The following is a 15,194-nucleotide window of genomic DNA, read 5'->3' as shown; positions in this document are numbered from 1 at the left end:
AAAGTGGGGGAAGGGGGGGGGATGAAGAGAGATCAGACAGGGATCAGGGATTAGCACTTACACTTGTAGTTAGGTGGCGCAAAGGGGGGGTGATAAAAAAGGAAACCAGCAGGCACAAGCTATGATAAGTGAACTATGTCACTTATCACAGTTTGGCGGCTGTGGGATTCGAATACAGAGTGGCGCAAAGGGGGCTGCTAAATGTGTGCACTGAGGCGGTGCAAAGGGGGATTTCGGGGATAAAAAGAGGGGAAAGGGTGGGGATGAAGAGAGATCGGACAGGGATTAGCACTTACGCTTGTAGTCAGGTGGCGCAAAGAGGGGGGTGAAAAAAAAAAAGGAAATCATCAAGCACAAGCTATGATAAGTGAACTATGTCAACTTATCAAAGTTTGGCGGCTGTAGGATGCGAATACGGAGCTGGCGCAAAGGGGGCTTAGGGAAAAAAAAGCAATCACGAGTGTTGATTGGTGAACTGCGTCACCACTCAACGCTCGGCGGCTGCTAAATGTGTGCACGGAGGTGCCGCAAAGGGGTGGTGGGGGGGGATGAAGCTAGATTGGGGGGGTGAAGCTAGATTGGGCAGGGATCGGGATCAGGCAATATATGTAGGGTTTTCTTTCTTCTTTCTTTAGCAGGTATCGTGATGCTACAAGCTGCTGTGGCACCACAATACCCAGCACACCAGGAGATCCAGACATATGACTGCTCTCTAGGGAATCCTCAGCTAGTGTGAGGACCCCCTGCAGAGCTGTCATACATGTCACAGGCAGGTCACATCGCTGCTGTGACCTGCCATTGGTGGGATCGAATCCACCAATCCCTGCACTGCCTGGTGACAATGGCAACCGCCTAGGATCGGAGCTCACAGCTCAGATTCAAAGGAAGGTAATGCCCAGGTCATCAGGAGGGCACAGAGCGGTCACAAAGTGACAGCTGCTGTGCCCTGTGGTTGGCGCGATCGTCGATCTAATCGATCACGCCAACCAGCTCCTGCAGGCCCTACTGGGCCTGTATCAGGTGCCTGCCTAGGATTGGTGCTAATACAGCACCGATCCGGACCAATACTGGCAGGGCAGAGCGGTGCTATTGGCTGAAACAATGAGAAGCGCTGTGATTGGCTGTTGAAATCGAAACAGCCAATCACAGCGATCGGGAGGAAGGGAGGGCGGCAACAGACCCCTGGATGCCGAGGCCATCTAATATAAGGTAGGATGGTGTCAGAATTTTAACGCGATCATCGCGACTGAAGTCGCGATGTCGCATTAAATGCCATGACGTACTATCCCGTCCCTGGGAATTAAGTCCCAGGGCACATGAACGGGATAGTACGTCTCATGGCAGAAAGGGGTTAATGTTCTGGCTACTTCTCTACTGGAACTTGCAAATAAAATCCCCAAAATTTGAGAATTTAACGAATCTGACATTTTTTTTGGAAAATTTTCAAACTTACATTCACTCCAACTAGACATTCACAATGCATGCAGTCCGAATTCCCCACAAATAAGCAGACTTAGATTAATCCAACATGTGTTATTTAACTAGGGAGGAAGAGGGATTGGCTATTTTGAAAATCAACATGTCTATTCTTTATTTGCCAAGAGGGATGATGTTTTGGAACAATTTAGATGTTCAAATATTTGGAGGGACAAGGCTGGTGGGTCCTGATCCTAAAGTGCCAACAAGACATTCTACCATGGTCAGGGTACTTGGATACTGAGCTAGGACAAAGAATTAAATCATTGCCACAGAAAACTGGTCTTAAGATTCCTTGTTGCTCAATTAGGAATATGCATAATATATTAAATGATTTAGCTATAATCAATGTTTAAGGATTTCTCAGTCACACACCTTATCTGCATAAATTAGATTATTCATTAATTACCTTGCGAGTGGACTTCATTGAGTATATATATTTCTGTACAGTTCTTCTCTACATGTCTGACAGCCATTCCAGTGTCAGTTGAAATACACCTCATTCTACTTAATGTGCTTCTGATTAGGTGATCACATTAACCAAATATTATTTAATGAAGGAAAGTATAAAAAACCCTGCTGTGGTGTTCACAATCATCTTGCAATAGCACAAGCTGGATGGCAAAACAAGTGCTAGTAATATCCCAAAAGTAATAGTGATGAAAAAAATAACTTTTATCCATGCCAAAGGAGTTGAAAAGAAAAGTCTTGAGTGAGGAAAAGAAGGGCTCAATTCTGGCTTTACTAGCAGAGGGATAAAATGAGCATCATGTTGCCTCCATCCTTAAAATTTCTAAGACAGCAGTCCGTTACAACAAGGTCAAGAAGCAGACATTGGGGACAACAAAGCTTCAGACCGGAAGAGGGTGAAAACGACTCTCCACTGACCGGGATGACCGTCATCTTATATTAAATGTCACTCAGCAACCACAGGATGACAGACTGACCTACAAAAGGAATGGAAAATGGCAGCTGGGGTGAAGTGCACGGCAAGAACAGTTCACAACAGGCTCAGAGGCAAGGCTCAAGTCATGTAAAAGGTAGAAAAAAAATCCTTTCATCAATGAGAAGCTAAGGAGAGCCAGGCTGAATTTTGCCAAAGACCATAAGGATTGGACCATAGAGGACTGAAGTAAGATAATCTTCTCTGATGAGTCTAATTTTCAGCTTTGCCTTACACCTGGCCATCTAATGGTTAGATGGAGACCTGGAGAGGCGTACAAGCCACAGTGTTTTGCACCCACTGTGAAATTTGGTGGAGGATCGGTGATGATCTGGAGATGCTTCAGCAGGGTTGGAATTGGGCAGGTTAATCTTTGCGAAGGAAGTATGAATCAAGCCGCATACAAGGTTTTCCTGGAAAAACAGTCGATTCCTTCTGCTCAGGCAATGTTCCCCAACTCTGAGGACTGTTTTTTCCAGCAGGACAATTCGCCATGCCACACAGCTAGGTCAATCAATGTGTGGATGAAGGACCACCACGTCAAATCCCTGTCATGGCCAGCCCAATCTCCAGACCTGAACCCCATTGAAAACTTCTGGAATGTAATCAAGAGGAAGATTGATAGTCACCAGCCATCAAACAAAGAAGAACATCTTACATTTTTTGTACCAGGAGTGGCGTAAGGTTGCCCAAAAGCAGTGCGAAAAACTGGTGGAAAGCATGCCAAGATGCTTGAAAGCTGTGATTAAAAATCATGGTTATTCCACAAAATATGGATTTCTGAACTCTTCCTGAGTTAAAACAATATTGTTGTTTCTAAATGATCATGAACTAGTTTTCTTATGTGATGCAGTGACCCCTATAACAGCTAGGGGGCACTGTATGGGCTTCCCAGGACATGCATGCAGGCTTTCCCTTTATTGTGATGGGGAAACGGTGAGTGGAAGGTTTGTAAATGGCCGATATGTATCACAAGGGTGGGTGCCCGGTGATGGAAGCCGGAACGTGCGTTAGGCCGGTTTCACATTAGCTCTTTTTAAGCGCACGCACGGCCGGGGGTAGCTCCGCCCCCGAGCCGGCTCTCTGCCCGGCGTGCCCGCCCCTTGCTTGTAGCGCCGCCTCCTAGCGCACAGCGGCGCCTGCGATCGGCGCACCCTATCTTTAGCATAGGGTGCGCAGATCGTGCGCAGGCCGTGCGCTAGTTGCGCTTTGACCTGCGCTGCGCACTTTTGATGGTGCGCCGTGCGCGCCAAAATCAAACTGCACAATAAACCGCATAGACAGTTTAAGTGAAAAATGTTCCTGTGTGCCTCAATATCGCAGCCAAGTGAGTGTCCCCCAATACTAACAGTAAGCGCTACCTTACACTTAGCATTATTTGAGATCTGAAAGCACTGCAATTTTTTGTTCTTTTGACCATTTCTCATTTTCAGGAAATAAATACAAAGTTTAGTGCTTGGAAATTCGAAGACATGTCAGTAGTTTATAGAATAAAAGTAATCTACATTTTACCCAGAAATATACCTTTAAAGAGAACAATCAGACAAACTGAAAACTATGCAAAACAGAAGAAAACGTTTAGGATCTATATGGGGCCATATCTATGGCGATGTAATTACATTTGAGTTGACATTACCCATAGTGATCTCTGTGAGTGCCCAGCACTATGACAGTGTTATAATAGGTGTATATATATGGATTATATCGATATGTAAATTTTATAATCTCTGAATCCCAGGTCTATATAAAATTTGAAATTGTGTCATATGTAAAGGTCATGTGTCCTTCACTTTGGAATTTGTATATGGTAAATTTTAATACTTTTACAATTTTGGATTGAATATTATGCAATAAAATTATTTTATATGGGTATTTGTACTCCCATTTTCTTCTGTTTGCAAACTGAAAATTTTGCAGTAGTCTCCTAATTTGATGTTTTTAGAACCTAATAAATTAGGGTTTTATGTTCCATGGATGGCAGTGCTGGAATTCACTCGTCCCTATCCTTCACAGTTTGCATTTTGCTGTAATCACCGGCAGGATTAGCACCCTTGCAAAAAAGATACCAACAGGGACACCGCACTACAACACAGCGTTGAGGTAAGGTGACTTCACTTAACTGCAAGGCCTAACCATTCACCAGTAGTGGCACAGTTTTTGTTTTTTAAATTAAAAAAAAAGATTTTGGAAAAGCTTATGCCCCAGATCAATATTGTTAGTCCATTTATCGTGCATATTTATAGTTTTTATATTACAGTGATCAGGAGTTGATAATACACAAGAACTTACCAAGACCATTGGGGTTTCTGCCAGTCTTATGTTCTCATTGGTCAAACTCATTAGCCTTAAAAACCCCTGATTATCATAGTCAAAGCGATGACCCAATATTATGGAAACAATTATATTGGCGACGGCTGCATTCAATATCAATGTGTTCTCAAATGGTTTTCCTGGAAGTTTTTGAGAGCAAATACATAGTGTAAAATACAACAAATAAATTTTCCCAATGCTATTCAAAGTATTTTTGAAGTCTACAGGCCTTTTGTAAATCCATACCCCTCTCACTCTACACTTTGAAGAAAGCCAAGCAGAGGAGGCACAATAGGAAGCTGAGCATGTCTGCTCTTTCACTTGAGGAACCAGTGTGGGCTTGAGTCCTCACTAGTGATGAGCGAGCATGCTCGCCCCTATTCGGTACTCACCCAATCATCTCACTGCTCAGAGCTCACTGAGTATTAAAGGGGTTGCTTGACGGGAGCTCGGGTCCCCTCCCTGCATGTGAGGCACTATTTAGAGAGCCAACATGCAGGGATCATCAGCCACACACCGATGTCACAGCCATTTTGGTTGTGGCATTATAATGATTGGCTGACCTGGCGCCGCCATGCTTGCCACATGCTGTGTCTGTTTGCGCTGGTGTCTGTGTGCGGTAACGCTACCAACGGTACTGTCAGTCACAGTGCTGCGGGATCATGCTGTCAGAGGTCAGTGTAATTCCGCAGCTGTGACCTGCAGCGGTGAACGGTGGTAAAAAAGCAGGCTTGGTCCAATGAGACTACTGCTACAATCGTGATGGTGTCACTGATAACAGTGACAGGAGGTGCCGCTGATGAGAGTAGTATCATCTGCCAGCACCTGTGCTCACAGTTAAACTGTTAAAGTAAATTTATATGCATATTCACATAATGCATACATAATATATATTCACATAAAAATGTAAAAAAAAAAAATTTACACTCACCGCACACCAAATCCCTGATGCCTTCGTCTCCTGCAAATAATGTAAAATAATAAACCAACATATGCTTGTTAGGGCTGGCGAAATGCACCAAATTATGCAGAGGTGGTACACTGCTGCTAAGTAATAGCGGAAGAATAGAGCAGCGTAAAAACAGTTACACGTGGGTTACGTCACCCATTGTGAATGGGTGCGAACTCTGCTAATGCACAGAGTCGCACAACCGCTGAACGTAAATGCCGGAGCCTGTTTAGCTCACAGAGCCCGGCCAATAGAGCGCACAGTGTATGGCCACAGAACTCTACCCCAATGACACGGGGTTAGAGTCCTTCTAGGCCCACTGAGCGCGAGGCGCAGCTATAGACTCTGGCTATGAAGTGGAGCACGTGCCCTGAGGCGTGCCGAGTCCCTGGTGAGGACTGATGCCTGACTCAACCTCTGTCCTACCTACACCTAAGCCTGGGCGCTAGCAGGCTAGGCTGCACAACACATGCGTACCAAGGATAGGGGTTTCTTAATGAGTCATTCACCAGAGACATTCATACGTGCATACATCACTCACTCCACATAGTCTGTAAATACAGTCTTATCCTAGCGCATGGCCGAGTGGCCATGCGAACCTTTTATAGCCGCGAGCGTCCGGGACCTTCCTGGCTTCTCAGATGGGCCAATCCAAACAAGAGCAGGACGTGACCTTCGATCTCCAATGGGAGGTCACTCCACGGGCATGCTCAGTGGCTCGACATGGGGACTTAGTCCCTGGAGAATCTCGCTGCTGAGCAGCATGTATTGTCATAGCTGCGCCAGAGGTGGCAGCAGCAAGCAAACCCACGGAGCTGGTCTGAGCAGAGCGCCTGGACCGACAAGTTTGCTGAGCAACCTCCTCTGCGGCTGGAGAGGAATGGGAGACTGCTTGAAGGCTCGGGATTCTCGCTGTGCAGCGACAGAAATCTGACGCTTAACAATACTCCCTGCCCACCATAGTCCTTGGTAATCCAGATTGTCCCATGTCCCTCTCACATGTAGAAGAGTCACATCAGGAGATGTGACCGCTCTACTCGGTTGCCGGCGTTACACTGACTGGAAATAAACGCCCTTGCAGTGTATCAGCTGATTGGTTCCGGTGCTGTCATTAACAGCACCGCTGCATGGGAAAGTTCTCACACAGTGGTACTGCCGTAAGTGAGAACTTATGAACTCCAGTGAACACTTTGTGATACACTGAAAGGAGGTAATCCCACCCACAGTGCATCACCAGAGTCCAGTTAGAGCAGTCACATCTCTCGATGTTACTGTTCTACACGTGAGATCATTGTGGAACACTCGGTAAATGGACTGTGTCGAACAAGGAGTATTTATGTTGGTTTATTATTTTATTTTTGTTGCAGGAGACGAGGGATTCGTGGGATTAGGCAATGCAGTAAATATGGTTTAATTAAGATTTGATATAGTCAGGCTGGTTTCACATTCGCGTTAAAACAACGCTGCGCACTGCGTCGTTAAGCCCCGCCCTGATCCGGCTCCCTGCCCGCCCCATCCGGGATCACCGCCTACTTTCGCATTTGCACGCATGCGATCGGCGCACCCTATCTTTAGCATAGGGTGCGCAGATCATGCGCTGCCAGTGTGAAAGTAGTGTGCTGCGCACTTTTGACGGTGCGCTGTGCGCGCCGAAATGCAGCATGTTGCATTTCGGCGCACAAGGCGCACCGTCAAAAGTACGCAGCACGCTACTTTCACACTGGCAGCGCATGATCTGCGCACCCTATGCTAAAGATAGGGTGCGCCGATCGCATGCGTGCAAATGCGAAAGTAGGCGGTGATCCCGGATGGGGCGGGCAGGGAGCCGGATCGGGGTGGGGCGGGGCTTAACGACGCAGTGCGCAGCGTTGTTTTAACGCAAATGTGAAACCAGCCTCACACAGACTCCTTTAATAAAGAACTTTGTTCTGGCTGTGTCTTATTTACCATATAACTATAGAATTAGTAATGGATATGTGTCTATAGATGCTTTTCCATTACTAATACATTGGCTTAATGTCACCGGACAATATAAAGTCAATATCAACCCCAAAGATATTACTCCACAAGCCATGAAACAAAGAACTGCTTAAATTTTTGTACCAGGAGTGTCATATATGGTTACCCAGTGTGAAAGACAGCTGGAAAGCATGCCAAGACGCATTAAAGCTGTTAGAAAAAAAATCATGGTCATTCCACAAAATATTGATTTCTGAACTCTTCCCAAGTTAAAACATTATTATTGTTTCTAAATGATTACGAGCTTGTTTTCTTAGCATTATTTGAGGTCTGCAAGCACATCATGTTTTTGTTCTTTTGACCATTTCTCATTTTCTGAATTTAAATACAAAATTTAGTGCTTGGAAATTCAAAGACATGTCAGTAGTTCATAGAATAAAAGAGCAATTTACCTACAAGAGCTTATAATTTCTGGCAGTACATCTCACCATGTAAAAAAGAAACTTGCTATCGGCAATATGCATGGTATATGAGGAGCAATAGTTTTTTACCTATACATTTTGTATTTGTCATTAGGAGTGATGAGCGAGCAATAAAATAGTCAGGTCGAGCAAATTGGAATGCTCTGGTGCTTGACCCAAGCAACAAGCCCAATGTAAGTCTATAAAAAAAAAAAAAGGAGCAATTTTGCTACAACCTCCTTTTTGGATCTAAAACGCATGAAGTTGATGGAAACAGTGCTTGAATGACATGGGAATGTGGCGCCCCTGAGGGTTCAGTCGCCACAGAGGTACTGCACCTCCTCCTGAGGTGTGGTGCCCCACCATCCAGGTAAGGTGGAGACACGTGACCACACTCCAACACAACATAGTAGTGTAGCAAAGCACCCTTTGGTGGCTCCCTGCTTGGAACACGAAGAGTGCTGGGAGGTGGGTGGAGCTTAGTCTGCACCAAAAGATTGGGAAGAGTTTAGGATTTAGTCAGTCGGACCCAGAGTCTGTGAGAGAAGATCCCCGGAGAGGGTTGGACGAGGGAAGTGCTGCAGAGGAGCTCAGTGACCTGGGTCTGCTGACACAGGAAAGACATTTATGGAAAGCCTGACTCTTCATAAGAAAGATAGATTCGAACGGAACGTATGAGAAAAGGAGGACTGAGGTTTAGGTTAGAGCAGAACCCTTCCCAAGTTCACAGCACAAGGCCGGGGTCCAGTCCCCGAGGTTGTATGGATACTAATGGTCCTGCAGCAGACACCGAGGAATAGAAGTTGTCACCACTTTATTCCCACACAAGACTTGGGGGCACAATAGCAACGTGAGTGAGCCGGGACTTGGTAGCAAGGAGTCCCCGAAGCAGGCTACAGCTGTCTGCCGTACAAGTAGAGTTCATAGGAACATCTGACAGGTGGAACTCCAGTGTAACTCAGTACTGAGAGCACTTCACTATAGGCGCAAAAGGGAGATATTCAGAAAAGGCACATATGTTGGCAGAGTGTTGGAACGGAGTACATCATCTTGCCTGGAAGTTGGCTGAGCTCCTGACCCGGAGGACACGGCACGGATGCGGGCACCTGTATGCACAACAGACTGAGTAAAGCTTTGGAACTACATGCCCTGGTGTCCTCCACTTATTCCTGCGCCAACACCCTCAGCACTGCTACATCTCTGTGCCTGACACTGCACCATCTACATCTCTCCCCTATCTCTTCACCTATACTGCCCTGGGACTACTGCCCTACCTGTGGAAGGCCACAACATCATTGCTGCACTATACCATCTGTCCCAGAGGATCTGTCTGCAGAGTTGGCTTAACACCTTTCTTGCCGAACACCACAGGTGGCTTCACGAATCATTCAATGAACATTTCAGCTGTTTACAATGGGCGCCCAGGGCCACGGACCGGGTCATAGCTGCCGTGACAACCCCACTCATGGAGATCCGCGGGCCCGGTACAGAGTTCCCCGCCGCCCTTGGTGTGAGTGCGACCCAGGAACATCATGGGCAATACCCCTGGAAGCATTTCTGACTCCCAGGTCACTGCTGTGAACAATGTTGTCAGAGTCTTATGCCACTTTTACAGGAGCACAATAAAACATACAAAACGTATCCTAAATGGATTTTCCTGGGAAATATGTTAAGTAACATTCTTTCCAGGGTAATGATTTGTATATAAGGCAAAATAAATAACCCAAAACAAAAATGTCCCTCCACCACTTGGACTATGTAGCATTTTTGAATGCATTTTTCAACTTTACCATTGCTTTCAACCAAGACAAATGCATTCACTGGAAAACCTTATATGGCCATGTGGTGTGTGACACATCATCAGACACATCCTGTTTCATTTATAAAGGAGGGACTCTGAAAGTCACAAAGTCTATTTTTATATGACCAGTGTCAGGAACACGGCACTGCACTTGCTCACTGAGCCAGTGCGCGTGTCCTGAGTTCAAAAACATTGCTCAAAGATACCTGTGGAGCGGGGCAGCAGCGGTGACGATGCGTGCTTCAGACTATTAGGACCTGAAGCATGTGACTGCTGGGGGCGTGACCTAAGCTCCACAGAGCTTGGAGCTGCAGGGAAACTCCTAGAAAAGGTAACTACGGGACAAGTTACCAAGGAGCATAGACAGGGACGTAAACCAGATCAAGCCGAGTCAAAGCACGAGATAGCAGGACAGTACCAAAGGGTTAGACAGAGTGAATAGTCAGGACGTAGCAATAGATCAGAAAACCAGAATGGGCAATAGACGGTACAATAGGGACAAGCTGTAATGGAGTAACGATAGCTAAGCCTGGAGGTCAGAACCGGAGAAGACGATAGTACCAAAATGAGAGACGGAGTACAGAGTGAGGGGGCAGACCAGGTCATACACGGGAATCAAACAAGCAATGCAGTATACACGCACACCAGGGGGGTCAGACACACAGCCAGAATAACAGTATAGCTGGCAGGGAATGCTAGTCTGGAGTGAGTATAAATACCCCTCCCAGATCCAAAGAGAGACCGGCAAAAGTTAACCCTGTGAGAACAGGACATTAACCATGTCCTGACCATGACAGCCAGCAGTTGACCCTCACTTTTTCTAAGTGAGCCATCAGCTGGCTATGCTTTGCTGTTACCATTATTAAACAGTGGGTCCCTTATACTGTTATTGCGTATGCAGGAAGTGGCAGGGCTGCCCAGAATTTGGACGCTCCCCAATAACTCATTGAACAGATGTCATGGATGACCACATGCAACCAAAGATCCAAGTACTCATTTGGTACTCCCATACTGTTTGCTTATGCATTGAATACCTGCCCTGCACCAAAGTTACATGCACCCCTGGATGGCACATGAAACCAAACTTCCCATTATGATTTTTTTAATTCGCCTAAAGTTTGCTCATGAAGTGAATACAAGGCCTGCCCAAAATTTGCATGCACTCCAATCCCCTGAAGAAATGTGGAGGATGGCCTCTGAAAAATGTTTTCCCAAGTTTAAATGATCAGGTCTCCTATACTTGTAATACCCATACACTAAGTGTAAGGGCTGACAAACATTTCACCCTGGGGGGGGTACACAACATATTGTGTAAACTTTTTTTTTTTTTTTTTTTAGAAGGGCATCAAAAACACCCTTTTACACAATAAGTTGGCTGTTGCATCACGGTCACCTTGGTGATCTAGTGGTGGTGGATAATGATAGCCAAAATCAGGACGTGTATACCCATGTATGGGTGTGAAGAGGTGCATGGGAATACACTCCCCCCCCCCCCCCCCCCAAAAAAAAAAAAAAAAAAAAAAAAAAAATTGTATTGGAGGTTATATTTCACTGTTATCATTCAGTCATGTATAGAAGTCTGGCCGAATCCAACCCTTGCTCATTTTTATAAGAGCCAGTCTGTCAGCATTTTCAGTTGACAGGCGAGTGTGCTTATCAGTTATAATTCCACCAGCAGCACTAAAAACCCACTCTGACAAGACACTTGAGCCAATTCATGCCATGTGTTCAGCTTGGATACCCAATAATTAAAAAGCACAGAGGAATCACGGAGGACATTGGTATGGTCAGCAAGGTACTCCCTCAGCATCTTCCCAAACTTTGCACTCCTTGTGAGAGAGTACCCTGCGTGGGTCTAAAAGTGTCACCATCCAGTAAAGAGTGTCACCAAAAATGTAGATAATGCAAGGGTCACAGGAAAGGCAGTGCAACATAAAGTCTGCCATGCATGCCAGACTGCTAACAGGCAAGACTTCGATGTACTCATCAAGAGGACAACTGACCATGCTGTCCTCCTCCTTCTCCTCCCTGCCATCAGGCCATCCACGCTCAACAGATGGTATGATAGTTCTACATGTCGTACCATCTATAGCGCAAGAAAGTGGCTCCTGTTCTTCCTCCTCCCCCTCTTTATCAACCAATCCACATTGGGATTACATGAGGCCAAGCTGCGTGTAATCACCCTGTATGGTTCCTTGCTCCATCTCATCATGCTTTGCCTGCAATGTATCCTCTTTCATTGTTAACAGAGAAGGGGGATGGTGATGCCAATTATGGAGGCATCACCGCTCACCATCTTGGTGGAGTACTTAATGTTTTGTTAGATGGTAAATAGGTCTGACATCCATGTCCACTCCTGAGGCCTTATGGGTGGAGTCTGAATTGAATACCAATGGCCTTGATGATGCTGGTAGTCAACAACTTCCCTCTTCTGCTCACAAATCCTTTCCAACATATGCAGTGTAGAGTTCCAACACGTGGGGACATCACACACCAGTTGGTGAGCTGGAAGCTGCAGAAGCATGGCAAGGGTGTCTGAACCTGTAGCTGACTTTCTAAAATAAGCACACAGGCACGTACTTTGACAAGCCAATCCGGCAGCTCCAGATAGGTTTTGAGAAAACGATGAACCATGAGGTTAAGCACGTGGGCCAGGCATGGTAGGTATGTGAGCTCGCCTCACCTCAGAGCAGCCACTAGGCTCTGGCCATTGTCACACATGACCATGCCTGGCTGTAGGTTCAGCGGTGAGCCACAGATCTGCCTGCTCTTTCAGAGCTGTCCACAACTCTTCAGCATTGTGCTGTTTGTCACCTAAGCATATTAGCTTCAGCACAGCCTGTTGCCGCCTGGCTGAAGCAGTGCTTCCAGCTTGTAAATGATGTGCTCATTTCGGTGATGATGGATGATGAAGATGACCTGTAGACTGTGGGGGCAACCCTGGTTGACATAGGGCCTGCAATCCTCAGCGTTGGATGTGTTTCATCCCAAGGTCCGACTGGGTCCCGGCTTTCACTATGTTAACCCAGTGTGCCTTCAGCGAGATGTACCATCCCTGCTCACAAGCACTTGTCCACGTGTCCATGGTTAGGTGGAATTTCCCGGTAACAGCATTGTTGAGGGCATGGGTAATGTTGTGGGACACGTGCTTGTGTAATGCCGAGACGGCAGAGTGGTAGAAATAGTGACATTTGGGGGACCAAGTACCTTGGGACGACTGCCACCATCAGGTTGCAGAAAACTTCTGTCTCCACGAGCATAAAAAGCAACATTTCTAGCACAAGCAGACTAGAAATGTGTGCATTGGCTGCGTATTTCCGCTTGCATTCCAATGACTGGGGCATGGACAACTGAAGGCTGCGCTAGTAAAAAGACGTGGATGAGCTTGATGGTAGAAGTTGAGTGTGGGCTATGACAGGTGCAGGGCAGGAGGCATCTTCGCAGGCACCTTAGACAGGGAATTGGCTTCCACTCAACAGCGGAAGAAGCAATGGTTTCACCCGCAGATAGTGTTCCTCGACCCTGGGGTTCAGCCCTCAAAATCGGGTGCTTTGCTTCCATGTGCCTGATCATGCTGGTGATGGTCAGAGTGGTAGTTCTGCTGCCCCTGCTGATGCGGGCATGGAGGTGGTGCAAATGGCCTTTTTGGGGCTATCAGCAGTCTTTAAAAGACAACCAGACTCGGGAAGACCCAAGATTTGTACTGCTATCTTCCGTCGTGTTGTTGTTATCAGGAACGGTTGCCCGCCTTCTGTCTGTGGCCACCACACAGCTTCTTCCTGCCAACATCCCTCCCCATGTGTGCTGCTGTCCTCGCTCTTACATGTTCTCCTGCCAGGTTGGGTCAGTTACTCTATCACCCACTACCTTGTCTTCCACTTCCACACCCTGGTCCACCTCCTAACTTTCTGGCAATTGTGTCTCATTTTCGTCCACCTCTTGTGACACATTCCCACTGTCACCTTTGTGTGACTGTGGCTTCTCAAATTATGGGCATCACTACATGTGATCTCATCTCGCCCCGCTTCAAGTGAACTGGGCGAGAGGCCTGAATCAATAAATGGAAAAGTGAACAGCTCTTCAGAGTGTCCAAATGTGGGATCAGTTGTCTCCGGGCACTCGGCATGGTGGGAGAAGGGAGGATCAAGGTGAGGAATATGCGGTCAGACTCTAGGCTACTCAGACTTGACCGTCTGGAAGACAGGGTGCTGGTGGCAAAGTGACTGGAAGCATTATCCGCTATCCAACCAACATCCTTTTGACACTGCTCTGGGTTCATTAGCGGTATTTTATGGACCCCTAATAATTTGGACAGGAAGGTCAGGCGATATGATGTGGGTGTTTGGGTGGCACAATTTCAGCCTGCCCACGGTCTCTGCATGCACCATCGCGTCCACTTCCCCGTCCCTTGCCACGCCTGTTATGAGCTCATTTTCTGCTCCACCAGCTGGGAGTTCTCCTTCAGTTCTCCCTCTGGTAGTGACAGGAGGTAGTGAGGTTAGTTTAATTGGTAATGGTCTGCCACCTGACGAGGAGGATAGTGATTGGATCTCCGGAGTATCAGACTGGATATAAGACAGCCAACACCCTGTCCTGTTCATGGCGATTCAGTCTGTTTCTCTGGTCTTGGACTTCAGCTCTGCTCCAGTCATCTCAAGTTAAGTTTGTTTTTTGCTAATGTTCACACTTGCTCTTGTTGGTCAACTCAGTTTTTGTGTGGTCAGCCAGCCCGGCTGGGCTGTGCTGAATTTCCACTCTTATTTATCTGTATTTGCCAATTTGCCTTTTTGTCCTTTATTAGATTGGCCTCTTTTTGGTCTGTCTCAGAATATTCCAGAGTGCTGATATAGTGGGAGAAGTCTAGTGACTTCAGGGTTAATTTTGTTATCAGAAGCATTGGACATTATTTTTGGTAGGGTTTTTTGGCAGATTGCAGACAGGATCTTTCCTTTCCTGTCCTTTCAAGTCAGTTTGGCCCCATCGTTTGCTTAGCCTATTTTTCTGCCTTTGTTTGTGTTTTCACCTTGCTTCACCGTCAATACATGTGGGGGGCTGTCTTTCCTTTGGGGTCTGCTCTGGGAAGTTAGGCCTCTTTCACACATCAGGTTTTCGCCGTCAGGCGCGATCTGGCGCTTTTGACAGAAACCGGATCCGGCGAAATGCAATGCCGGATCCGGTTCCCCCCCCATTGACTTGCATTTGCGCCGGATCGCGCCAGATGGCCATGCGTTTCATCCGGTTTTCGCCGGATCCGGCAATGTGTCGCGATCCGCCATCTGGAAAAAACGGCTACTG

The 15,194-nt window shown here is 46.7% G+C and overlaps 1 protein-coding gene across 3 annotated transcripts in view; it reads right to left on the bottom strand.

Moving 5' to 3' along the window:
• The window catches only part of LOC141098549 (cytochrome P450 2K1-like), a 71,953-nt gene that overhangs the window by 31,679 nt on the left and 25,080 nt on the right, over nt 1-15,194 (bottom strand). For all 3 annotated transcript variants that reach the window (XR_012234283.1, XM_073586431.1, XM_073586432.1), the window contains exon 6: nt 4,709-4,869. Coding sequence is in view for 2 of the 3 variants with exons in the window: in XM_073586431.1 (XP_073442532.1) it covers nt 4,709-4,869 (161 nt within the window). In the remaining variant the exon portion in view is untranslated. The remainder of the gene's footprint in view (nt 1-4,708; nt 4,870-15,194) is intronic.

The sequence above is a fragment of the Dendrobates tinctorius genome, unplaced genomic scaffold, assembly GCF_039654945.1.
Source record: "Dendrobates tinctorius isolate UK_male_01 unplaced genomic scaffold, ASM3965494v1 ptg000093l, whole genome shotgun sequence".
Lineage (NCBI taxonomy): Eukaryota > Metazoa > Chordata > Amphibia > Anura > Dendrobatidae > Dendrobates > Dendrobates tinctorius.
The sequence above is the reverse complement of the archived record's forward strand: the minus strand, read 5'-3'. Positions and strand labels throughout refer to the sequence as shown.